We start from the raw sequence: 25,385 nt of genomic DNA on the forward strand, positions 1-25,385 counted from the left end.
CTGCACGTGATCTACTTCAGCTGGAAAAAAAAAATCGTCTGGAGAGGACGGGCAGCTCCTACACCCAGTACACTTGTGTAGTGGTCCCTGGAACGCTTTCAGAAAAGAGACAGAAAAAACCCGGCACAACAAATGGTCCTTTCTGTCTCAAAAAGGGCACCCGTTGCCTGGCTCCAGGAAGAATTCTCCAGCCACTCAGTACGGAGCTGAAGAGACTATGGCAGGAACTGCAACGAGGAAAACAGAAGGCCCAGTGGCTGAAGATGTCAGAAAAGAACGGAGGAACAGTCTTCAGGCTGCACACGGTGGGGCTGGCTTTGTATCTGCAGGTCATCATAGCTGTGGAGGGCTTCTCGTCACAGGAGCTGGACTGTCACTTGCCACCAAAACGCACTAAGAGGTAAAGGTTTGATATCTGCAACACAACCAGGCCTTGTGACAAGGCACAGCAGCTGCTGAGCTGCACCTCCGCAGCTCTGACAAACAAAACACCAGCCGCCAGCCAGGCTGCTCGGCCTGACGGCACAGCAGCGCCGCCAGCAGCACCACGGCTCCCGGAGCTGAACCAAGGCGCAGCTGATGGAGCACGCCCCGACCGCGCTCTCCATGTAGCCGATCACAGGATCTGAAACCTCCTCACCACACCAGCCCCAGCCCTTCTCCCTCTCCCTTCTGAACTTTTAGGGAGAACCTTCTTGACCGGGGAAGCTGACCTCGCCAGGAACCTGCTCCACACCGATGCAAGCTCTACTGTCACAGCGACGCCTGCTCAAGCAAATCCCCTGAGCTCCCCCCCTGTACCTCCTGGTTGAATCTGAATGTGTTTCCCCCTTACCTCTCCCTTTCTTTTTTTTTTTTTTCCTTTTCCTTTTTAAACAAGAGCGCTCCCCTATGAAAATGATGGCAACGCATGCAAAGCACCACTGGTTAGATCAAGCTGTGATTGAGTGCCAGCGCAGGGCAAAGCTTTTGAAATCAGGCAGCAAAGCGGAATCAGCAGAGGTCGGCTGAATAACCCACTTGTAGTTATTAACAGCAGTACCACAGGAGAAAGAGCAATTCCACTGGCTGTGACCAGTGGCATTCCTCTTATGTTTCTTCATTTCTGTAGAAGAATCTAAACAGAAGGCTGTGAAACATGCCTCAAACCATACATTTTGATTGGGTTTTTCCTCTCCCTCTTTCTTTCCTTATTCTTCTGCTCCCTCTGTGATTCAGCCAAGCTGAATCTGCTACTGAAGTCCAATTTGCATAAAATTATCGTCGTTCCATTCAGTTTGCTGCCCCTTCAACAGCCCCTTCTTTGCTCTGTTGGAAGATTTTGCCCTTTTTGAAACAGGCAAGCCAAGGGAACTGCAACACATTACTGCTGCCTGCTGTCTAATTAACATCAAACCCTCAGCACGGAACTGCAGGGATTTACAGGTGTCCTGGAATCATTTTCCCCTCCTCCCTCCCGATCTCAGCCAGTCTCTCGCAACGAGGAGCGGACCTCAGGCTACCTAATGATACACTACGAGTTATACGCTCGGGTCTCCAGGCTCGTACGGTTAGAGTCCAAAGCAGCACAGCTGATTCAATACTGGCACCCCAAAGACTGATGCAAGAAGCTGTTTTAGCAACTACTTTAGCCCACAGAAAATGCTTCTATTTCATCAGAAATTCAAATCTTGTATTGTTGTAAAATGACAGTAGGAAGGAACCTATAAACGCTGCTCTACGTGTGAGTTTTGGCTTCTTATTCTTCTGTAAAGCGCCCTGCTTGGAAACAGCAACATTTAATTTGTCTTTCAGCCTTCAAAATGGTTTCTACCTGTAAGCTAAGGAAGAGGCTGACAAAAAAGAACAAGCAAAATACTCCATAGATGATAAAACATCAAGAGACAGCAAAGGAGAGATCATGCACCACTCTTAAGCCTTGAAATCAGCAACATCAAAGTCCAAGAAGGGCGTCAACAAACATCCACAAGCACAGAAAGAGGAGATACCGGGCAAAACCAAGCACAAGGTAGTTGAGACATTTATATTGACACCCTTGGAAATACAAAGCAACTAATGACTAGACCTGAATTCCAGCCTCAGAAGCATCACGGACAGCAGGACGCAGTCCCAAGAATGAACTCAACCTAGACAAGTCTAAGCAAGGCATTTGCCTGTATGTCTGTTTGCCCAGTTGTGTGCATTCCCAGCTCCAGATACAAACAGGGTTCGCTGGTACCAGACATCTTGTTTACCAAGTTTCAAAAGTAAAACTTGCTTTAAGCCAATCATGAAAACCTAAAGCCTCAGCCTGCAGTGCTGAAACTTCCCTTCATTTCCACCTTCCGATGGTACATCCTGACTCGAGATTCCCCGGAACGTCTCAAGGCCAAGGGTGGCAGTTCAGGAGGGCACATGGGACAAAAGGAAGGCGTGGGCTCAATGCACAGATGGATTGGGAAGGCATGGCTAAGGCATCAGAGTGAGCAAAACAGGCTGGGTTATACTTCAGTGTCCTTGGGGGCTCAACATATTTAGAAGGCAGAGCCCTGCAGTATCACTGCCACATCCTAAAATAAAGATATACCCAGCACCTCTACATCACCTTTGTCAGCAACTGTCTTAGCATCTGACAGAAGGAACACATTTACCTCTGGTAAAACAGAGGGATCTGTTTTGTGGGAATACATCTACCTCCGAGTTCTTCCCTTCTGATCCTCCAGCACATCTGCTACTGGGGAAGAAAAGATCAAGAGAGCAGCTGGACAACCTGGCTGGGGGGAATGCAGTGAGCTGGAGAAAAGGGGATGCTTTAGGAGGAGCAGTGCAGCAGCAAGACTCTGCAGCAGGCTCCAGAAGCTGGCTACAGCAGACAATGTCCCAGTTTAATTTAAACCGTACTGCTTCAGACATAAGAAAGGCTGTTTGAAAGCAGGAGAGGAGAGGGGGATTATTAGAAAAAAAAAAAGAAAAACTTCTCCTGTTGAAAAAGCACTATAATTCCCTCTACCTCTCCCTATACTAGACACACAATGTTTCTTTGAACAGAAGATTTTAAGCTAAGATTAGGCAAGCACTGTTTCATGTGCTGAACACCTAAGAAAGGCCTTTCAGTGTCTGTCACCCAGCTTGCCATTCTCACAAAGGGAGCTGAACTCTCTAAACACCAGTCAATATTCCACCAGCTTCCCATCTCAGCAGGGCAGTCTGAGCAAGAGGGAAGCAAAGAACAGCTCGGAACAGGGCTCATTTCTTCCTCCCATCTTTTCTCACCAGGACTCCGGAGGACTGAAAGAGGCAGGTTACCCAAATGCAAGGGGCTCTGCACGTCAGCGTGTGTTTGCGGAGCCCTGCTGCAGCACGCAGCGCCCAGCGTCCCGGACAGCCCCTCGTATCGCTGCCTCCAGAGGGGATCACTGCAACGCCCTCTACTTGGAGAGGGCTTGAAAACTCCCTTTACTGTGAAAGGCACCAGACGGTTACACCATACCCCTCACCCGCCTTGCACTGGGCCATAAGGAACGCTGGGCTGGATCTATAAAGCCCTCTGTGGTTTCAATTATAAGCAGGTTTTCTCTCTATGTCTTACCCTTGCAATCAGGATCAGTGGGGATTCTTACAACAGGATGTTTTCTATGATTTTAAACAAATAATTCCCCAAACAGTTTCTGCCCACAAAACGCACCAGGAGCAGGTTGCAGTTCTGTGACTTTGTTAGCAGATTTAACAGTTTTTCTTTCCTCTCTGCTTCCATGTAAAGCTCTCCTACGGGTAGTTGATGGTAACCATTCGGCGGCCAAAAATACAACGTCTGAGTGCCTAGCTGTGATCAGTCGGATCAGAAGTAGCGACTGGCATCGTTTCTGTTGCAATTAAGTAAAGGCATAGCAGGGTTAAATACCAATAACAAAGAATTTAAATATAGCAACGATCACCAGTTTGCAATTTTCTCTAGATGAGTATTTGTTCCAGTAAAATTCAGGCCCTTAAATGCTCAGAGAAATCAGACACAAAAGGATCCAGCACTTAAAAATATCTGACAAAGTGCTGAAAACCGTGTGCCATCATACAACTAACGCCAGCTCCAGAAGTGAATGCCCTCTTAAGGGCTCTCCGGTATCCACTCCTGGTTCACCAGGACCCAACCCTGCAGAGCCTCAAGGGACATTTTGCTTGGAATACTCTGGCTCCAGGCTTTGTCCTTGGAATGCATTTTTAGCTTTTCAGTCTAAAAGTTCATGCTACAGAAGATAGAGAAAAACATACGGTGGACGTAGAACATGGTCAAAAACAACAAAGAAGACTTAAGCAAGACAGTGTCAGAGTTTTGAAATTTCTGTGTCTTGGGCTTAACATAAGGCCTGCCTTCACAGCTAGTTTAAACCTACACAGTCAGTGCTAATTCCAGACCCCGGGTATCCTGGTACCGGCTGTGCCTCAGCACCCAGCCACGCAGCAGCCGCACAAGCAGGTACCCACTGCGAGAAGCTGCATCAAGCAACAGGAGCCAAATCCATCACTACCAGACCGAGGTGCAACTCAAAGGAACCGAACCGGCCTGTGCAAGCAGTGAATTTGCCCCCAAGCCCGCTGGCCTCTGCACAAGGACCGCAACGCATTTCCAGTCAACCATCAGCAGCGCCGACGGTTGAGAAGCAGAACGGAGCTCCAGAACATTGCCCCAACGAATTCAGCGTAAAGGAGAGAGATGTCAGGACAAAGAAGCTGTTCCCCAAGCAGGTAACAGTTCTCCTCTTCCCGCTGACCTTGTCCAATTAAGCTTGCACACAGTAACAGAGCAGTGGTCAGCACGGGCAGGTCAAACAACTCGAAAGCAACAGAGGTAACTGAGACCAGCAAAGAGAAAAAATGGAGGAAGAACGGCAAGGGGAGAGAGAATTATAAAGGGGTACTAAAAATAGTATGCAATTATTTACAAGTATTCTAGAAATTTAGGAAACAGATGAGACCAAATGCATGTCCCATTTGTATCGTGAGTGTTTTGTGCTGCTTGTTGAGGACAGTCATTCATTTCTAGCAAACTAGATTCTGAAAACCATTTCATAAAATGTATTGATGGATTCTCAATGAAGCGAGACTGGACCCCGTTGCCCAGCCTCACCAAAAATAAAATAAGGAAAAAGATGTTTGGAAACAAAGGAGAAAAACAGCACTGGTACCCTACTGCCAAACCAGCACGGACCAACAGTGGCACCCGGCGGCCACGGGGACACACTGCGCCGCTTGGCTCCAGCACCCTCTCGGCTGCCCGGGACAAAAATAAAACGCCGCCTAAAATACCCTCCTGATTTCCTGCCGCAGGTGAAAAAAGCACGGGAACTGACTAACCTGAGGGATGCTGAAGCAGCTCTGATAACCAAGTTGGTCTGTCTGTTTTAAATGGCCTTAGCACACGCTAGGAGGTGTGAGCCTTCTACAAAAAGGGCAGCGAATAGTCGATGCTTTTGGTTGCAGTCGTGAGAAATACATTCTGAAAAATACTGGCTGAAAACCAAATTATGTCAGCTCCGGCATTTCTATAGAAAATACATTCATACATGCATCTTGGTCTTGTCAGGCAAAAAAAAAACACATGCCAGAAAAGATTTCACCTTATCCAGTAAAGCCAGGTTTGAAAGTAGTAGTAGAGCCACTCACAAACAGTTACAAAGGGCTGGCAGGGGAGCGCTGCAGGAAGGGGACAGAGACTGTTTGACTGCTCTTTATTAAAATCTCGAGTAACTGACTATTCTGTCTGGAATTGTGTCTTTTGGAAGGCTCGGGATTCAGCTAGAACTGAAGTTCTAGAGGAAAGTTACTATGCAAGCTGAACTTAAAAATCAGAAAATACATGGAAACTGTATTATATTTAAACGAATCCAGACTGCAGAAACTACTGCCTGAAGCTCCTGAGGTTTTAAGTGACTTAGGAGAAGGAACTGGGTAATGTAGGCTTCTATCTTAAAATAACTGATGCTTATTTGAGACACTGGGACTCTCCCTTTCACCAATTCTATTGCAAGTTTTCTTTGCCAAGACAGGATGTAGCCCCTCCTAAACCTCCGATTCCAAAGGCACCTGAACACGTGATCTGACCTGTTCGGATGGGAGGTAGGTAGCATGAACTGGAACTCCACCACACAAGTGTTATCCTTCAGCTGGCGATGCTGGACACTGTTTAACTCATAGGCAATATATGCCCTTCGAACGTACACCTGGTCAGAGAGAAACTCAGTCAGCTTAACTGTGCCAAGGAAGCAGGAAGATGACAAGTAATACACCAGAGACTTAAAAAAGCCCTAACAAAACCAAACCCCAAAACAGCTACCTCCAAACGAGTATCTAGACAGAACTCTAATTCAACCAGAATTTAAAGTTATCTGAGGAAGGCCAGTCGGGCAGGATACAACCACCAGCACAAGGCACACAGGGCAGGCTGACCACATTCTCTGACAGCAGCTTCACTTTCAATCCTTTCAACCACCCAAATCTTCTTCTGGCAAAGATAACCTGAATCTGAAATTTCAGTCAATCATAAATATTAATGCTGCTAAATGCCAGACTCCAAGTATGCCAGATTCCACACAACCTACAGCTCTCTTAACCTTGCAGGGTAACAGTGCTCAAAATAACAACCACCAAAAAAACCACCCCAAACCTCCCAAAAAACCACCATCCACAGAAAAAGTAAAAAATTTTTTTTTTTTTTCAATGGTTTCAATGGGAATAAACTTACCTCCAAAGCTGCCATTCTTACCACCTGGTTACTGTGGTAGAAAAAGTTGGGTAGCACATCAAAGATGGATGTCTCAGACAAAATGAGTTTCTAGAAGAGATCACATTAAGCAGAATTTTAGAAGAGAAATGCCTGTCTTGCAAACAGGGTGAGGCAAGAAAGCAAAAACCCCAAATCAAGCCTGACTAGCTCTGATTTCCATGCTTGTCCTGTTGTTCATCCAGGATTATGGCATATCACATTAAATCATAAAATATCTCAAGCTGGAAGGATCGTCAAGTCCAACTCCCTGCTCCTCGCAGCACTACCTAAAACTAAACCATATGACTACGGGCGTCCTCCAGACACTCCTTGAACTCCGAGAGGCTTGGGGCCGTGACCGCTTCCCTGGGGAGCCCATTCCAGCGACCAACCACCCTCTCAGCAAAGAGCCTTTTCCTAATGTCCCATCTGAACTTCCCCTGACGCCGCTTCATCCCATGTCCTCATGGCCTACCACTGGTCACCAGAGAGAGAAGATCAGCGCCTCCCCCTCTGTTGTCCCCCTTGAGGAAGCTGTCGGCTGCGATCAGGTCATTCTCATATCAGCGTAGGAATGAAAACAAAAATGAGGGGGAAGGTAGAAACTAGAACAATCCCATCTAAAGCCACAAGGACTTCAGGACTACAGGTGAGGTTTAACACAGCAACATTAAGATCAGCGAGAAGAAAGCAGGGAAACAAGGAGCGAAGTTTGGTAGATACCTGGAGGTTCTCAATGCAGAACTGGTGCCCATACATGTCGATAGCGGACAGGAAGATGGACTCCACCTGGTTGTGACGCAGCTCATAGGACGGCAAGTGGGAAGCAATGAGCACCTGGCAAACAGCAAACACAAGGGGTGTCAGTGAGAGGAGCTACGCTGGGCCATCGGCAGGAGGTTGTTACCCCCGAGGCAGCAATAGTCTGCTCCATCCCAGAAGAGGCGACTGGTTTCTCCTGTGGCACCTGGGTGATGCTGCAAACCCTCTCCCCTCCCCAGCCTCATTTGTGTATCTGCTCCGTTTGTATTATTGGCCGTTCCCCATGGAGAAAAGGAACAGCTTCCATCAAGTTCCATCAGTGCATGTGATTCGGCACTGCAGAGCTGCTAGTCCTGGGGATTGCCTGACCGGCTGTTAATTGGAAAGCAGATCTGGCAGGCAGCAGCTGCGGGGAGGCCAGCAACGGAGGCGCCTTTCCCAGCTTCCGAGCAGAGGAAGCAAGAGACACTGGTGCCAGGTATTAAACGCCCAACATGAAGGATACGGGGATACGAAGGGGAAGCAGCTTGCAGGGGAAAATGACGTGAGAGAGCAACACAAAGACGCACCATCCCCAGCACGCTGCTGAGGGGTTCAATAACTGAACGGTTCAAGGACACAAATACAATCCCGAAGGAAACATAAGGTCACTGAGCAGCTTCAAATGCCCCATTCATTTTCAACAGTCGAGCTCTGAAATAAAAGGAGAGATCCCCAAAGCGTCAGCTTTCCCACTGAAGACTTTTAGAAGGGAGATAGGGACTGTGGAGTGATCAGACTACAGGGTTAGCATTACCGTGAAACGATTATGCCCTCTCACTCCTCCTTGGCTACAGACTAACTGCTGAAGAGGAAGCTCACAATAACACCTAGGTGGATATCTGGCATTCAAATTATCTGTACTAGACTCTTGGAATTGACAGTATCAAGAGTTTCTCCCATTATTTTCCTGTTAGAAAGAAATTGGCAAAACGCAACTCAAAAGCTAGAAGAAACCCTGCAAAAGACCAACATAATTCTTTGCAATCGTTCCTCAGCAGTTGCAAAGAAGATCTGGTTCTTGTGTGAACTTCCCTCCCTGTTCCCTGCACACACACAGGTTCGCAGTTGCAAGGGAGCCCTGATGAACCCGGGCAGCACGCCCTGGCTGTTTACTGTACAGCTGCCCGCACGTTCCAGGCAGCCAGTGCTCGTTGGGTTCACACATTATAAAGCCAGAAGGAACCACAGTGACCATTTATTTCGACTTCCTCCATCACACAAACCACAGGCTACTCCCAACTAACTCCTATTTAAGTCAGACAAAACTTTTTGGAGGGGCAGGGACAAAGGAACGTAATCATAACTTCAAATTTTACAGCAACGGGGAATCCACTGCAACCTTCGTTAGACTGTGACAATGGTTGATCACTGGTTAATTAGCTTCATTGTTAAAGCGCTGCTCACAGTAATCTACCTTTCATATTTGCATAGTAACCAAAATAAACACCAAGAGATACAGACTTTCCAAAAGAGTGAGCTCCAAGCGGGAGCAGTCTCTATTGATCCGACCAGCGACGGCACAGTCTGTCTCTAGCCGGGATCAGCTTGGATTGCTGAACACGCTCCCTTACCTGCCGTGCTCGCAGGGCCACTTTGGCGTTGGTTGTCTTGCTGAGCTGGGTCAGCTCTGTCAGAATATTAATCAGCTCATCTGTCAAGGTGGGGTCACGGCCACACAGCTGATCCTAAAAATAAAGAGAACTGAAAATGTTTAAAACAGAGGAAAACCATCTTCTGTCCTCCTACAAAGGAGTTTAAACCATGAAATACACACACACACACACACACATACACTCAGGTGCTGGAGCACATCACCTCTAGAGGTGCCGATCTAAATTCTTCTGTAATTCTGTGCTACCAAGGGTACAATAACTTTCAGTGATTTTACACATATAAATAAAGCTACAGAGGAAAGAAGGGACTGGCACCATCACCCATTTTCTTATTTGTAGCCTGTGTTTTGGCATCCAAACACATGAGAAACACTGACTTGTCAAAGAGACTCAAGTCAAATATTTTCCCACCACCCAATTTCAGCTTTGTACCAGAAGTCTCCCCCAGCAGCAACGCAAAATTTGAGGAGCATTTCATGGTAGTGAAATGCCTTGTGTAGCATGCAAAGACCAGCTAACTTTCACCGCGAAAGGTGACCAAACAGAAGAAGTTTAACTGCCAGGAGAACCTCCCAAAGTCCACTGAAAGAAATACCCCAAAACCAAAAAACAACCCCACAACCACAAACCAACCACACAGCTTTGTACAGCTTCAGCAACACCAAAAAAATAAAAAGATCCTGTCATTCCCCTAACAAGGCTAAGCAAAGCTAACCAAAACCAGAAACGATATAATGCGTTTCCTGCCACAGTACAGGACTGGCACCACAATATTTCTTCTAACCAGAGAATCCAGGTTCTGAGGAAGTTCACCAGCTTGCTTTACTGTCTAAACTGGCTGGATAAAAGAATAAAACCAAACAGCATAATTGTCAGTGTTAATGTTATTTTAAAACTCTTTTGGATTCAGCCATTCAAAAAACCACTAACAGTAAGGACCTGAAGCTGTTTTGTTCTCTGAACAGAGGAGGTGCGCTCTCATGCACACTGTCTTCCAAAAATAGTTTCAATTCCCATGAACAATCCCACAGTCTTCAACTACTCAAACTGGCTTGTGAGCCTCTTCCCTCCCACTCCTGAAGCTGGAAATCCTCTAGGAGCCTCTAATGCGTTTCTTCTATGCAGCACTTAACAGCTTTTCTCTTGGTAAATGAATCATAGGAGGAAAACACGAGATGAAACAGGGATTTGCAACAGGAAAGAGAGCTGGTGCCTTAAAGAGATTTTAAATACATACAGGCCAGAAAAGGCCCTTTGAAGATCCAAGAAATAGAAAGCGAAAAAGGGAAACCACTGCAGCAGGTTAGATTGATAAGCCTGCCACAGAAATATAAAAGTAAAAACGAAAAAAAAAAATAATACAAGTCCCATAGACTGACTAACAAATAACAGCTCATACTACACACAATTCCAACACTAAACAGCTTTTCCTCCACAGTGCTCTTGACCCCTTTCTCTCTGACCCTACTCAAGCACGGTGCCATCTCCAGGAAAGACGGCATACATTTCCCAGGGAGAGAGACCACAGTCAAGTCACTCTTATTAAATTTAAAAAAAAAAAAAAAAAATCTAAGCTACTAAGTCTTACTAGATTGCTGTCCCCTACTACCTAGTTTTCAGCCAGCAAACATTACAATGGTTCTTCCCAAAGAAGGTTCTGTAAATTTATCACTCCAGGTCACTGTGTGAATTCACAGTGAATAATTCATTGTATTTGGAATACAGATTCCTGGGTGTTGTAATGTTACTGCCCAAGGTAACGAAAATCCAGTAGGACACAAGGCATATGCCACGCCACAAGCAATTCTGTCCAGTTAGGGCTAGGATGTGCATACAACAGTCAGTTAAGTACATAAAATGAACATATAACTTCAAATCACTTATATTTCACACTTCAAACACTGTATTTCAACAAATATATGAAGGGTGAAGTAGTTCCCATCCTGCCTTAAACGCCTGCTAGCTAAAAAAGGTGAATGATGGCAGCATAACACTATTACTAAAACCATCCTCAGAGCCCCTTGTTAATAATGGATTCCTAGGGATACATCAATAACAGCAACATAAGCATTTTGTATCTTGACACGACGTTTGCCCTTGGAGGACAAACTTAAACCATCCCACATAAATAGCCTGGCAACCCGTAAGACGCCACAGCCTTCGCCATGATGGCACCAAGGGTGCCAGGGGGTTCTCAGACACCAAGAGTAACGCGAGTCGGAAGAAAGAGGAACGACGGTCTTTTGGGCAGTGGCGTGACCTGTAAGTGCGATGGGAACCCCTGCGGCCGCAGGCACGCTGCCCTCCTCGGTCCCCGTCACCCGCTCCCGTCTGGGGAGGCCCTGCCACACGGCGCTCGTGAGGGCAAAGCCTGGGGCACTGTGCTGGCAGAGGCCTGGCAAACGGCGCCCGCATCACCAGCCAGCGACCCGGCTGTCCTTCCACCACCAGCATGTTTTAAGTTCCAGCAAACTGGGATGTCAGCCTTTACTTGTGCAGAAATTAACTGACAGTGGCGGGAAGAATGACGACGCAGGAAGAAAAGAGGAAAACTCTTCGACCTCCCTCTGCGTTCCCCGTCTCCCAGCACGCCCCTCGCTCCCCCAGACGGACGCTGCGCCCCAACGCGAAGGCACAGCACGGCTCGGCCCACAAGACACGGCTTGCACGGAGGGAGGTGAAAAACGAGACAAAAAAGTTTCAGCCCCGTTTTAGCGAGAAATAATCGCGATGACAACAACAAAATAAAGCAGGGAGCTGGCGCTGCACTGGCTTTTGCCTGCACTGATTGGCAAAGGCGGCGAGCAAAGCCTCAAACCAGCTCTTTGACAAGGCCTAACGCCTCCCCGGCACCCCCGTGTAATTACACACTTGAGTGACTGGACTCTGAAGAAAATTGAAGGCCTGAGCTGCGAACAGCTGCCATTTTCTCTCTCCATCACGCCAGCATGATTACTTGAGAAATGAACAGCCCCGGCTCAAAGCTACTCCAGAATTCTCAGAGGAAATATGGCTCCGTGTTCAAATAATGAGATTCTTAAGGCAAGCGTTACTTACAATCACACCACACACCAAAAAGGGAAAGAAAAAAAAGAGGAAAAAATGGAAAAAAAAAAAGAGAGCCAGAAAGAAAGAATGCCAGGGTCCTTATATCTTACAAATTAGAATTTAAGAAACCCAGCCTCAGCCTAGGACAATTACGACTCTTTTTCTGCCTTTGAGAGTTATTTTGTGGATGGCTACTTTGGACATATTTTTGGCAGTAGTACACCACATTATGTTTAAAAAAAAAAAAAAAAAGGAAAAAAGAAAAAGGAGGGGAGAGAGAGATAGTATTGTACTTAGCCTCCTAAAAAGCAGGATACCTAACTCTCGTCTGTTGAAAATCATGTCATAGCTAAATTTATCCTGCCTTGAGGAAGGTGGCATTCATTCTGCTCTAAAGCATTCCACGAGACAAGGATTTTTTGAGGCTTTTCAGGAAACAGGGGAAAAGAGACAGGACTCAATTGTTGGGTTTTTTTATTATTTTTCCTTGGAATGTAATTTACTGGGAGTTTTACCCACTAGAGTGGGACTGAAGTTAATGAGAACTGAGATTTTTCAAGGAGTAACAAGCCAGAAGAACATGAGAAGGTGATGGCAGCTCCTGGCATGAGGATTCATTCGTGTTTCTAGGGTGGAACCTATGTCTGTCCAACAGGAATTCTGACCCCAGGAGATTCCCCATCCCTTCAACAAGCCCCCTGGACAGCTGTACACCGACCCAAGGGCCAGAGGCCTGATCTGGAGAGACCAGCTTTGGGCTGAGATACTGAGTCCCAGTCAGATTCCATCCTGCAGCCCAGAGCACCGCTGGTCTGAACGCACCACTGCAGACCTGAGATAAGATTTTCTGAGACTATAGCCAGGGAGCAGCTAAGAGAGCCACTGCCAAACCTGTAAGATCAAACTATGGCTTATCGAGGAAGAGCATGTGAAACCCCTCAAGGGCCTCCATATGCGCTGGCTAATGCCATTCACTACCAGAAAGTCACCCTCATTAGTAATGAAGGACCATAAAAATGGTGCTATTACAGAAGTGTTACCACAAAAAAAAATAATCATCTGCTTTTTGCGCTGGTAGCACATTGCTTCGCTTTCCAAGCAACTCCAGTTTGAGTACCATGAGCTATACAAAGACAGGAGCTCTCTGAGACCCCTGAAGATGAAGCACCAAATTAAACCAAGTATAAAGTCACAGCCCAGTGTCTGAAAGTCAGCCTCTAGCATCCTCCCAGTGTAAGAGTTAAGCCTGCATTCTTATCTCCCCACAGATGCTCACAAATCACTTGCATAATTAGCCTTCATTGCACTCTGATAGGCAATCAATGCAGGACAGGCAAGCAGAAGGTGCACAGGCACTGAGCTGAGCAGTATGTTTTGGGTCTCCTCTAGCACACAGCTTACGTGCCCCCTAAGAACACATGAAGAAACTCCACACTGCTGCCGTAACTAGAAGACTTGCATCTTTACGGATGACAGCTGTCAATTTAGTACCTTTCAAAGCATCAAACATACAACTACAAGGCAGCAGCACGTTTCTAGAGCACCGACAGAAAACTTACAATGAGCATTGTAACAAGCAGGTTCTTCTTGGTGACCTGAGCATGTGAGAAGATGTAGTTCAACACAGCATTCATATCACTTTTGTTCTCTTCCCGAAGGGTAAAGACACACTTGTCATAGTGACCTGCAACCAGAAATGCACATTTTTTTTCCAGTCTCCACATCTCTGTGTCAAGGAATACAAGTTACTAGATGTGTCCTTATTTTTCTACATATCTTTTTTGAGAATCTACTTTGCATGGTCCACACAACCAATTCTGGGAATGAAGGAAGCACCACCACTCCCTCAAACTTTCATTTAAACTTCCTACTCTTATTAAAACAGTTCCAATACCAAATACCTCCTTTGTGAGCAACACGAAGAGATGAACGGTGAGCTCAGTCTTTCATTCAAATGACATCCAAAATAAAGTAATAGCAAAAAGACTTGCACCATCCTCTACTACCAGCAAATTGAAGTGGAAATGAATCTGCAGTACCATTAGGCTGGTGCAGGTATTGGAGCAGCACAAAAGCAAAGTAGAGCGGAATTTGAACTACCTGTAAGAGCCAGAGCCTCCAAATTAGCTAGTGCTTCATTGCCATCTTGTGCCAGGATACAGCAGTGCAATGCATTTACTTCAATTCTCAGTTTCAGGCTGTTTGAGGTTTGTTTTTATGAACAGCAAATAGCTTCCTGGTATTTTACAGCAGGTGCAAATAACTCAGTGACTTTTTTTTTTACTGCACTTGATTTTCTCACTACAGAATTTAATAAACAGCCAAGATGGAACTAAATAGCGTGGTGAATTTAAACTGTTTTTCTGAGTCTAACTTTTCTGCAGATGCTCAGAAACCAGGAAATAAAAATCAAGCTTCTACTATGAAGCTTCTACATGTGGAACACCCAAGCGGGGGAACTCGCCGGCGGCGGGCCACTGCTGACAGGGTCAGAGAGGGAATGCAAAGGAGAACTGCTTCACCTCTGATCTAGAACAAGCAAAGACCACAGAGACCGGCTGAGCCTCAGCGAGCTCAGTGACAGACCACAAATGGCCACACAAAGAAACCCATCATTCAGTGAGTCTGTCATTTTACTCCAGGTTACACAAAAGTCATAGAGTCACGGACTGGTTTGGGTGGGAAGGGACCTTAAAGACCATCTCGTCCCAACCCCCTGCCATGGGCAGGGATGCCTCCTGCCAGAGCAGGTGGCTCAAAGCCCCGTCCAGCCTCAACATAAGCTCCTCTACAAAAACCAGGATCTGCCTGGCAGACCTTTAAGAGAAAACCTGTGGAGCTCACCCTCACCACAAAGTTCATCTTTCTTGACGAGGTCCATGTGGACCTTCTGGGAACAAACGGGGTTCTTTCAGAAATCAAATCCTTGATGTGCTTAAAGACTCACCATGCTGAAACTGAGTCTCCACCTTCAGATACTGACGGAGCAGATCCATCACCACCGCCTTCATGTGACCCCGAATACCACTCCGGTACCTGCAGAAGCAAGTGGATCAAACCTAGCATGGCCCTGCTTCTGAAGACCTGCAAGTGAATAACGCTCAACACAAGGGGCACCATAAGCCTGTTTGCTTACCAAAAGAAGCAACCTGGCCCTGAAAACCCCGACAGTTACTTGAATACAAACCCCTGCCATTACTGTTGTGGGGTAGCATGGCTCATGTTTTGCATCAAAATGTCCTTTTTCTTCTCAAAATATTCAAAACTCTAGACGCTGAAAGGCGTAACACACACCAGCAACTTGACGAAATGGCCAAGATGTGATCAGTGTCAGGACAGAAGTTAAATCTTTCTTTCATATGGCAAAGGGAAAACGAGAAGGATCTGTAGGTGAACTTCACACAGGCAGCCAGGAGCCATGCACGCACAGCCCCCCGACGGCTGACCTCCCCGAGGGAAGCACGGAGGCTTATTCCTAGTGATTTAGACACTGAGTGTGTAATAAAACCATTCGAGTAAAGACAAGCTCGGGTTTTTCAAGCAGCAGAGAAAAAGAAAAAAAAAAGGGGGGGGGTTAGGAGGCACCCCTGAAAATGGCTCACCTCTGTACAAGCTGCACGATGCTCTGAGTGTTCATGAAGAAGACCTCACGCTCTGATTTGCGGTTCAAGGTGGCCGCATGGCTATCCAAGATATTGGCAATCTGAAAGAGAGCAATCACATGACAGACCCAGTCCCGGATGGGATGATGGGGCTGAATAACCAGCAGAGAAGCTGCGAACTTTCAGACAGACCAGACCGGCGCTTCAGCAGGCTCCACCAAAGGCCAAAGCCTTGAACTGCCAAGGAAGTTAATGACCCAAAAACGATACGAAAAATTAGTGCACAATATCATATACTGCAGAAATCATCTTCCAACATCTCATTACCTGATCAGGCCTCCCTTGCCTGCAATCACTTTCTTTAAGGTTACGCTGACACTACAAATTGCACTGCAGCACATATACCAGGCAAAAAGCAAGTAAATAAATGCCCACAAGGCCACTGATATGATTAAACTGCTTCTAAACTGCCTGTTTAAAGCTATACTGAGCCGGGAACACACACTCAAGTAATACAGTAAGTATCCTTCTCACAAAGACCCCATGTTCAAGCGCACCTTTCAGATCCAACTAACCTCCAGAAAATTTAAAGGAATGTTCTCTGTCTCTCTGCCTCAACACAAACCAGTTTTTATTCCTCTATACAAGTGTGGTTGATCACCTGTTGGCTGGGAAACTGGCAAAGGACTGATGTGATGTTGCTGGCGTACTGGGCCATCTCCTTCTTGATGGACTTCTCTACATTGGGTGGGATCCGTCCAGAAACACTGGTCATGATGTCCTGAAGTTCCAGCAGAGGCAAAGATGGGTCTCTCAGTGTCTTCATTAGTCGCTCGACCCAGCCTTTCACCTAGAGAGAGACAAGTCAGTGTAAAGACAAGCACAAAAAAAAAAAAAGAACAAGCAGCAAGAAGGGAGAAAAGGGAAGGCTCTTCGTTGGGGTTTTCTTCAATACTGTTTTATCACACAGCTAGTTCAGGGACTAAAAGAGAGAACTGGGTTAGATGACAAAGCTGCTGTGCTACCTTACAGCCACAGCTGACTCCGATTCACCCACCTTCCTTCCTCCTCCCTCTGGGACTCCTACCACAGCTGACTCTGCATGCAGCCCCCAGGCACAAGCCGCAAACATCAAGCTCAACTCCTTGTCTTTGCCTTTGTTTTGGGTGCCACAGATGGGACTCTCCCATCTTACTCTCTGGTGAGACTGACTAGAAGGCAGCCCAAGAAAGAAAACCAAGGTGAGCTGGCACTAGCGGGGTAGCACTGCCCCGACTCGTGGTCCTCTGGCTGTGACAGGCAAACTGGCCAGCCCTACCTCGACCTGGAACAGTATTTGTGCTCTCACTCTGAAACAAGAAGTAACCCGTACCTTGCTGCTGAAGTAGGGCTCTGGCAAGCAGTAGCCATTCATCACATTGACCAGGTTATCCAGGACGTAATGGAAGATGCGATGGAGTTTCTCGCCTCGAAGTGCTGTGCTCTGGATCTGCGGCAAGGTACCCGTGTGCAGTTCAGCCTGGAAACACAGGGACCAGCACAGTGTCACTAAACCTCCCGTACGGCCACAGCCACGGTGGTAACATCCAGTTACCCTTGACTGGAGGCTCGGATTGAACTTGGAAGAATTCCCAGAGTAGAAAATGCACTTGGGTTGAGAAACAGAAGTGTTATCAGCTGGATCTCCAACAGTTCTGTGCTGTGTACACCCACAAAATAAGCTTCCAGCCTCTCTCCCAAATATGTTACAGCTGATCGCTTTGTTTAGATCCAGGATGACCAAAAATCTCACGGAAAAGCATAAGAAAAGCCATCAGTTTAGTGACAACAATCACTTTCCACCTCCCATGATTTTCAACTAGTGTTGCTAAGAGAACAATAGGTGCTTTTCCACTGCCACCGGCGACATCCCAGCCTATCATCCCTAAATGAATATTTCTCTGCCTTTCACCTTAAAAGAGACTCATGTCCTAGGCTTTTTTTTTTTTGTATTTCCAGATTTGCTACAATTGCTTTCACAGGACCCAACACTTTTGGAACTGGGACATCAACTCCTGTCCTCCCAAAAAGGGTCACTTAATGAAGAATATACGATCAAAAGAAATTAAATGAACTTGCACAGGAATAAAGCAGATAGGCCAATATCCTCGACAGCCACGTACCCACAGTAGTACTTGAGGCAAGATGAAAACAAGAATGGCAAAAAAGCTTAGCCTTAATCAGAGAAAGAGACAGTAATCTGAGTCCTAGGCCTCATCTGAGACAAACAAATGGCAAAGCGACAATTCCAGTACAACGCACAAGGCTGAAATTGGTTCAGTACACTGGACCATTTCGTACCACTCAACATCATTCTCCTATTAAAAACACAACAACTGCGCCTCCTGCAACTTCTCACCTGCTGAACCCTGCTGGGATCATCCAGCTGGAGCTTGGCAATCACACAGCCTGGATCCAAGACTGCCCCCGGGCGTTTGACATAATGGATGCAGCCTGATTCTCCTGCTGTTAGTGTCATCACCATTTTCATCACCTGTAGCAAGGAAAACAGGTTAGACACTCAGCCTCCATGTTCCCCAAACGGTTCTAGTTTTGTGAGCCAGCAGGCAACGTCCTACCACAGACAAACCAACCTGCAGGAGCACCTGCTGTGTTCAGGCTTGCTCCAAGGCTTAAAAGCACACACTGGGAACGACAGCCCAGACACTGAAGTGAATGGTAGAACAAAGCAGCTGGCCCAAGCTAGCGCAGCGGGAAGCCATCCTCAGGACCGGTACCTCTTCCACGCTGCAGGTACTCAAGAAGGCCCCACACTCAACACGATGAACAAAGCAGATGCAATTTACTGCTGCAGCACTCTGAAGGCTGAACGTGGGAGAGCCACTCTCAAAGGCTACAGCAACCCACTCACTTTTAGCAGAGGGAACGAGGATTACTTTCTAGAGGTCACAGGTCTCAGATGGCTTTTCACAAAGAGAGATGCTTCCTTAGATCAACCACGGAAGCTCCTGCCAGCAGAAGGGCTTGGGTGTGGAGGGAGAGAGTCTAGTCTTACCACTGCTATACTACACACCACAACTGGGAACACAGGAACTGAGTAGGTGGTTCCTTCTCAGCCGTGGCTCTGTTGCAGCATAAAGGCACTTACATAAAATATCTGGATCTCTGGCTTGATATTTTTCTCCTACACATTTGTCCCCAACTGGTTTAATTGCCCCTCTGTCAACACACACCCTCCCCTCCCTCAAATCTGTTTTGAGCCATGCACTCCCACACAATCTCTCGTGCTTTCCTCACAGTGATGCAGAAATTGTTCATCCTCCTCCTCTAAGAGTTAAGTAACTTCCAAGGGAAGTTAACAACTCATCCGATCAACTTGCTAAACGATCAGGTAATCAGAGAAGTTTTAATTTGTTACTTAATCCTGGCACATAACTCTGCTTCTGAGTCTGTGTTAGTAATAAGTAGTGGTCTACAAGTACAAGGCCTTCTTCACAGCTGGAAAACAGTACACACGGATCCCACTCTCCCTTGGGATCACAGCAAGATGATAACCATGGTCTCATTGCTGAGAGATTTCACTTATCGCTCGGTATACAGTCATTAACACATTTCAGCTGTCAAGTAATTTCTTCCCCACCCCATCACTCACTGCTGATTCCTCCACTAGTCCAGGTTAAAACACAGACAACATTTGGAAAGGAAATACTGTGAGTTACCCCTCAGGCTCAATTTCCAGTTCCAACATTTTTCCCCCCAGTTTTTGCCTGAGCAGATTCAGCATCTACAGCCAAGTCAGTTCTTTGAGAATCTTTTACCTCTATTTCTGCAAAGCACTGGCCTGCAAACACGTGTCCCCCATCCTCCACCACATACTGGATAAGCTTCCCAGCTGAGGGTGATCGCAGAATGGAGGGATCATTCTCCTTCTCAAAGACACAGGTCTTGTTACCTATAGTGATGCGATACCTAGGAAAGAACGGGACAAATCACTGCAACAGAATTTCTTGTGGAAAGTATGGGAAGGGAAAAATCCATACTCTCTTTCCCTATTCTACTTCAAAACAAAACTAAACAAAAGCACCTCAACCAGCTCTTCTGAGCAGCACAGGACGGCCCTGCATCTGGAAGTTCAGATTAATCATATCAAAACAGGAGGATGGAAGCCAGGGATCAGAAAGTAGAGAGAACCGCCCTTCGCAAGGCTGTCTGAACCAGAACTAATGAAGTTCAAGACTTCATATAAACAAAAACTGATGTTAGAGATTACACTTGCATACACAACAGAACGCATCCACCAAACCGCCCACCTCATGCTAAACCCTCTCGTGTACAGAGCAAAGCTGAAAAGAGCAGGAGGCACCCATGCAGCAGACGGAGAGGCTGAGATTTTACAGCCTTTTCCAACCCAGAAAGTTACCAAAACTCTCTTTGTACTCCTCAACAAACCAACAGAGGGGGCCGTGGTTCACATCCCAGAAGCTGCAGATTTACTGACCTTAGGGCTATGAGCCCTGCAGGGAATGTTGAGGGAACGCACTGAAGTACTAAACCTTTCTATTTCTAAGGCAGCTGTGGAGTTTCAAGGATTGTAAAGATTTCAGTGGTCTGGGTTTGGGTTGTTTGGTTTTTATAATCCAAAAGGGTAAAAGAACCAGCAGGAGAATATGGACTCCACATTGGTACACATTCAGATCTTTCCTCTAACAGCAGCCACGATCTTTTCTTCAGGGTGAAGGCAACTTCTCCCTTTAATCCCTTCATCCATAATACATCTAGTAACATCCTCCTAGGAGAGAATTCCGTTCCCAGCTGATCTTCAGGAAGCATAAAGTTACAAGTACGCCTAAGTCTGGCTTGTGTGTAAATGTTAAACGTTATCCTTTACAGGTTGCTACCTGTCCACTTCTTCTTTCATGTAGGTCGTGTAGCTGCTACCATCGTAAGACAGCAGCAGTCCTCCATCGCTCAGTCGGTGCACATCAACTTCCACACACGAGCTGTTCATGATGACCACGTAGGAGTTGGGAGACTGTCGGGTCACCTGCAGATCCACAAGAAGAGTACGTACCCCATGAGATAAACACAGCATCGACAGTGCCTTGGTTACTACAACACACACGGTTTTCCAAGCACTGCAACAGTGGGAATTAAAGAAGGGAAAACGGAGCCATTTGTTCTCATGTTAGATGGAAAAAAAAACAACGGAAAAAAAATTTGGGATCACAAAGCCAAGCATTTAGGAGTCAAGACATGCCAGAACTACTGCTGTCCATGAATCTTGATTTATTCCTCTCACACTTACGCGTTAATTGTACAGGTTTGATTATGCAATCACATACCATTTACTCAGCCCGATCTATGCGCAGGGCACAGTCGTGTACTAAAATTGCATAATGAATGAGGTAATTTTTTTAAAAAAAAAGAAAAAAAAAAAGAGGAAGAAAAGACGGTCTCACAGAGAAGGCAGCTAAAGCTCTCCCTGGAAAAAGGGATCCTATCACAGCCTCTGCCACAGAGCTCCTGTTTGAAGCTGGGTAAATCACTTAAAGCATACTTCAGCGGCTGTTCAGTGCTGCTCTATTTCTCATCAAGGGGTGCAAAGAAAATCACGGAGGTGCAGGGGTGCAGAATACTTCTAGCTGCAAAAAACTGTACATGGTCCTGTCATTAAAAACTTCACCATAATAACTTTGCCCAAGGAAGCTAATTAAGACTGCACACACACAATTTTAAGTCTAGTATTTCCTAACTTCTGTATGCTTCATTTCGCAACCTTTAAACAGTATTTCTAACGTTGTTTTTCACATGCAGCAAAGAAAAAGCAACACTAAAAGGAAAAATTGCTACAAATTCTGTCATGCTGATGAAACCGGCCTCAAACACCCAACAGAGCAGATCTACACATTCAGAAACCTCAGCTGAAAGTTTTGGCCAACGAACAGGCAGCAGCCTTTGCACATAACAAAGTACTCTTCATCCTATGCAGGCATTTCTTGACCCCAAAGGGTTCAAATGTTTAGAGATACACAGAGATATTGCAAAGGAAAGATGTCACGGGGTATTATGATAAGGGAGATTGTACTGATTTCTTAACCCCACTAAAGCAGAGAAAACAAACCCTGCACAGATTTAATTCCAATTAATACATGTATTACAAAGATCAAGCCAGAGCAGCACACAAACAGGCATCTGCAACTAAAAGGGGCAAGAGGATGGGCTTCCACGCTGTGCATCGTACCTTCAGCACATACTTCCGTCCTTCATAGATGAGTTCCACATCCACAGTGTTTAGCAGAGTATGAGCAGGCAGGACTTGGCCCCTTGAAAGAGAAGTAATAAAGCAAAACTGGTCTTCCAGAAGCCACCAAATGGCCATCAGAGGCCCAAGCAGGTCCAAAGATGCATGCACGAATTTAGAAAACACTAGCAGAGAGGTGGCAGTAGGCTTTTAAACCATCTCTCCTTAGGAGACACACACCAGTTTGACAGAGCCAGCCCTTCTCTCTCCAGCCACCTGGTGATTCAAGGCTCCCTAATGTTGCCCTAGCAGCACCCAGAGAAAGAACTCCACATCCTGAGCCAATTCTTGGAGCTTCTGCCAAAAATGCCAGAAACCAAACCAACCTGTGCAAAAAGCAGGGGATATTTTGGGGAGATGCACAGGTATCTGCCAGCTTTCTTAGGCCAGTAGATAAACAGCTTCCTGGGGCCAGAGAACAGTCAGCAGATAACGAGCTGTGTGCATTTCTGGACTGGACTTGAACAAAACCTGTAAATCAAAACTAACTACTATCTGCTAATCAGCTATCTAGCAGAGCAGCCTGCAACTTTACCTTTCTAGAGAGTGCAGGAAGTTTGAGACACTGTTTCGGAAGCTCACATCAGCCACATGCAGAGCTCCGCACACCACTCCCAGCATGGTATCGGGCCTTTCAGCCTAGAAAGAAAGGGTATACAACACAGTTACATCTCCTTTAGCTTCAGTCCATCCCAGACACTCATTTGAAGAATCAAGAGTCTCAGCTCTATCTTTGGTTCACAGCCAACCTCTCCTTAAAATTAAGTTGGCGTAGCATCCGTGCAAACACTATACAGGAGCAATTACCTCTGTAATTCCCTAAAAGAAAACCACTTTTTTTTCCTTCCTGGATCAAATCTTGAGGCTTCACCTACACTTCCACGACCATCTGTCTCAAACTGCAAACCAGAACACCAACCTTAATTCACACGTACACCAAGATGCTTTTTCCGGACAACTTTAAGACCACCTCTCCCGGACAGGGATGACCCGGGATTTTGATATAAATAAAAATGAAGGCCAGTGAAAATATTTATGAATAAAGTGGTAAGTGGAAATGAACCACTCCTAAATCCTCGTCCTCTTGCAACCCGCACGCACCGAGCTTTGCGCCTCCACCCCCCTCCCCTCCTCACCCCCACCTGCAGCCCTGGAAAGCAAGCAGCTGCACCTGGACTTTCTCAGCAATGAGCCGATCCAACCAGCCCGTGTCGATGCGGTTCTGCTGGAAGCTTTCCGTTTCCAACAGCTTAATCAAGTACTCAACAGTGGTTCGGAAATCCCCTCGGATGGACAGCTCCTTCAAAGCCACCACCATGTTCCTGAAAGAGAAAAGAATACCTGTGACCTATCCCATCTGAACGGCAGCGGGCAAGCTGGTAACTCTAGTTCCCCAGGAGCTGCTGGGAAAAACCAGCCTGAAGGTAACGGCAGAAGAGCACGTGCCCTGGAGCAAGATCCCAGACAACATGCTTGGGAATGAAAGAATATCGATTTTCTTCAGTCTGTTGCTGGTGTGAACCAGAGCGGCTCAGCCAGCACCGGCTGTGAGATCAGGAGTCCCCACTGCCCCCAGCACCGAGGCACCTAGCACAGGTCAGAAGTCCGCATAGGACGGACAGACGTGCTCTCCATCCCACCCAGAATGGAACAGAGGAAAGGCTCTGGATGAAAACCAGCACGGATGACAGGTCTGACAGTCCTGTCTTACGGCTGGATGCTTTAACGTTCCACACCACCTAAGGACACTCCATGGTTTAGAAACCAGTACAAGGCATCGGCATCACAAGTTATCAGTATTTCCCCTGTTAGAAGCCTTCCACCTGAATGCTTTCGAAGAGGGACTTCAGCACAACGGTAGCTGAATCATAACCCAGCAGCAGGTACACAAGGCAGGAATGAACCAGAAAAGAAAAAAAATAAAAATTAAGCAAGAAGTGTAGAAATGCGAGTCCACCACAGTGGAACTGCAAAGCAAAACAGGATGAGAAGCCTGACCATGATGTGGTAAACAAGGTAGAGGGGGAAACTTCTCTTAAAACTCCTAGAACTAAGGAGTTGTGTTTTATCCATGGCACTTTGGATCAAAGAGGACAAAACCAAGCAATTTCCAAGGTTCTATCGCTTTTCTGACTACTTACGAGATGGCTTCTTCACGATTTTCTCCCCAAGAGAAGCAGTGACCAAACTGAGAGTCAGCAAATTCATGAAGCCCTCCTGCAGCAGCAACACTGAAATAGCCCCAGACATTCTTATTGCTTCGGAAATTCAGTTCCTGAACTGTACCAGAACTGGGCTTAAATCCCTGTAAAGACAGACAGACATTGCTATACATCCTAAAGAAAAAGTAAATCACCCAGAATTAGGGAAGTAATTAGAGTTCTGAAGGCCAGAGCACCTCTTCATGCCGCAACATGATATATATGCAAATAAGTTCAGGCTGTGTCTAATCAGCATCTATGGAACGATCAGCTAAACGAGATAAGAGAAGACTCTTTTAAATTTGCTGCCAAAATTTTCAGGATCAGCATCAGGGATTGAACCTAGTTGTGATGCCTATGGTTATCAGAGCGTGATCAGTAACCACAGAACTTAAAACACTCGCCTCATCAGGATTCTCACTGGTGATACGTGCAGCGATGACATGGCCACGTGGACACGGGACATGGGCTGAATTCTCAAAATCAATCGATGCATCTCCCCACGGAGAAACGCCATACATCACTCGGATATCCTTGATCCTGTGGAGGGGAATTCCCATGGCAATCTAAGGAATAATAATGAATAATAATAATAATAATAAAGCCACCACTAAGTAAGCTTCTCTCCTCAGAGAGTACCTATTCCTTGAAGAACTCATTCCACCTATTCTCTGCAGAAGCCGACGCGGCAGTTCTCGCCCAGCGAACGCGCCTGTTCTCCGACGTGAGCCTGCTCCATCGACACGGCTTGGAACCTCCATATTCCTCAGGACAGCTGAGCTCAGCGTAACATCCACCTTAAGCCCTGCAGCCAGTACTTTCCATTCTAAAGGGCTCCAGAGAAAGCTGGCCAGCGCTAGGTCAGCTGAGGATGGGCACGCATGAGGCCTGTTAAAGATACACCAAGGTCCCAGGGAGGCAGAAGGCCCCTAACTGGTTATAGGAAACGGTGGAGCTTTGCAATTACAAGCCACAGCGAGGGTGACCTGCGGAATGGGCTGCTGGCTGTATCCTTACGGACCAAAGTCCCACTTGTTCTGTTCACTAGCTGGTTGGTTTGGGTTTTTTCACAGCTACAGT

The 25,385-nt window shown here is 46.4% G+C and overlaps 1 protein-coding gene across 2 annotated transcripts in view; it reads right to left on the minus strand.

The window, feature by feature from the left end:
* The window catches only part of ACACA (acetyl-CoA carboxylase alpha), a 126,114-nt gene that overhangs the window by 79,111 nt on the left and 21,618 nt on the right, over positions 1-25,385 (minus strand). For both annotated transcript variants that reach the window (XM_086475393.1, XM_086475392.1), the window contains exons 11-27: positions 24,710-24,871; positions 24,246-24,409; positions 23,276-23,426; positions 22,640-22,743; positions 22,045-22,126; positions 20,702-20,847; positions 19,622-19,772; positions 18,202-18,336; positions 17,176-17,322; positions 16,465-16,653; positions 15,804-15,904; positions 15,149-15,237; positions 13,761-13,885; positions 9,112-9,225; positions 7,460-7,573; positions 6,716-6,805; positions 6,076-6,194 (exon numbers count right to left, since the gene is read on the minus strand). In XM_086475393.1, coding sequence (XP_086331519.1) covers positions 6,076-6,194; positions 6,716-6,805; positions 7,460-7,573; positions 9,112-9,225; positions 13,761-13,885; positions 15,149-15,237; positions 15,804-15,904; positions 16,465-16,653; positions 17,176-17,322; positions 18,202-18,336; positions 19,622-19,772; positions 20,702-20,847; positions 22,045-22,126; positions 22,640-22,743; positions 23,276-23,426; positions 24,246-24,409; positions 24,710-24,871 — 2,183 coding nt within the window. The remainder of the gene's footprint in view (positions 1-6,075; positions 6,195-6,715; positions 6,806-7,459; positions 7,574-9,111; positions 9,226-13,760; positions 13,886-15,148; positions 15,238-15,803; positions 15,905-16,464; positions 16,654-17,175; positions 17,323-18,201; positions 18,337-19,621; positions 19,773-20,701; positions 20,848-22,044; positions 22,127-22,639; positions 22,744-23,275; positions 23,427-24,245; positions 24,410-24,709; positions 24,872-25,385) is intronic.

This window comes from Leptosomus discolor, chromosome 18 (genome assembly GCF_034619465.1).
Source record: "Leptosomus discolor isolate bLepDis1 chromosome 18, bLepDis1.hap2, whole genome shotgun sequence".
Taxonomy (NCBI): Eukaryota; Metazoa; Chordata; class Aves; order Leptosomiformes; family Leptosomidae; genus Leptosomus; species Leptosomus discolor.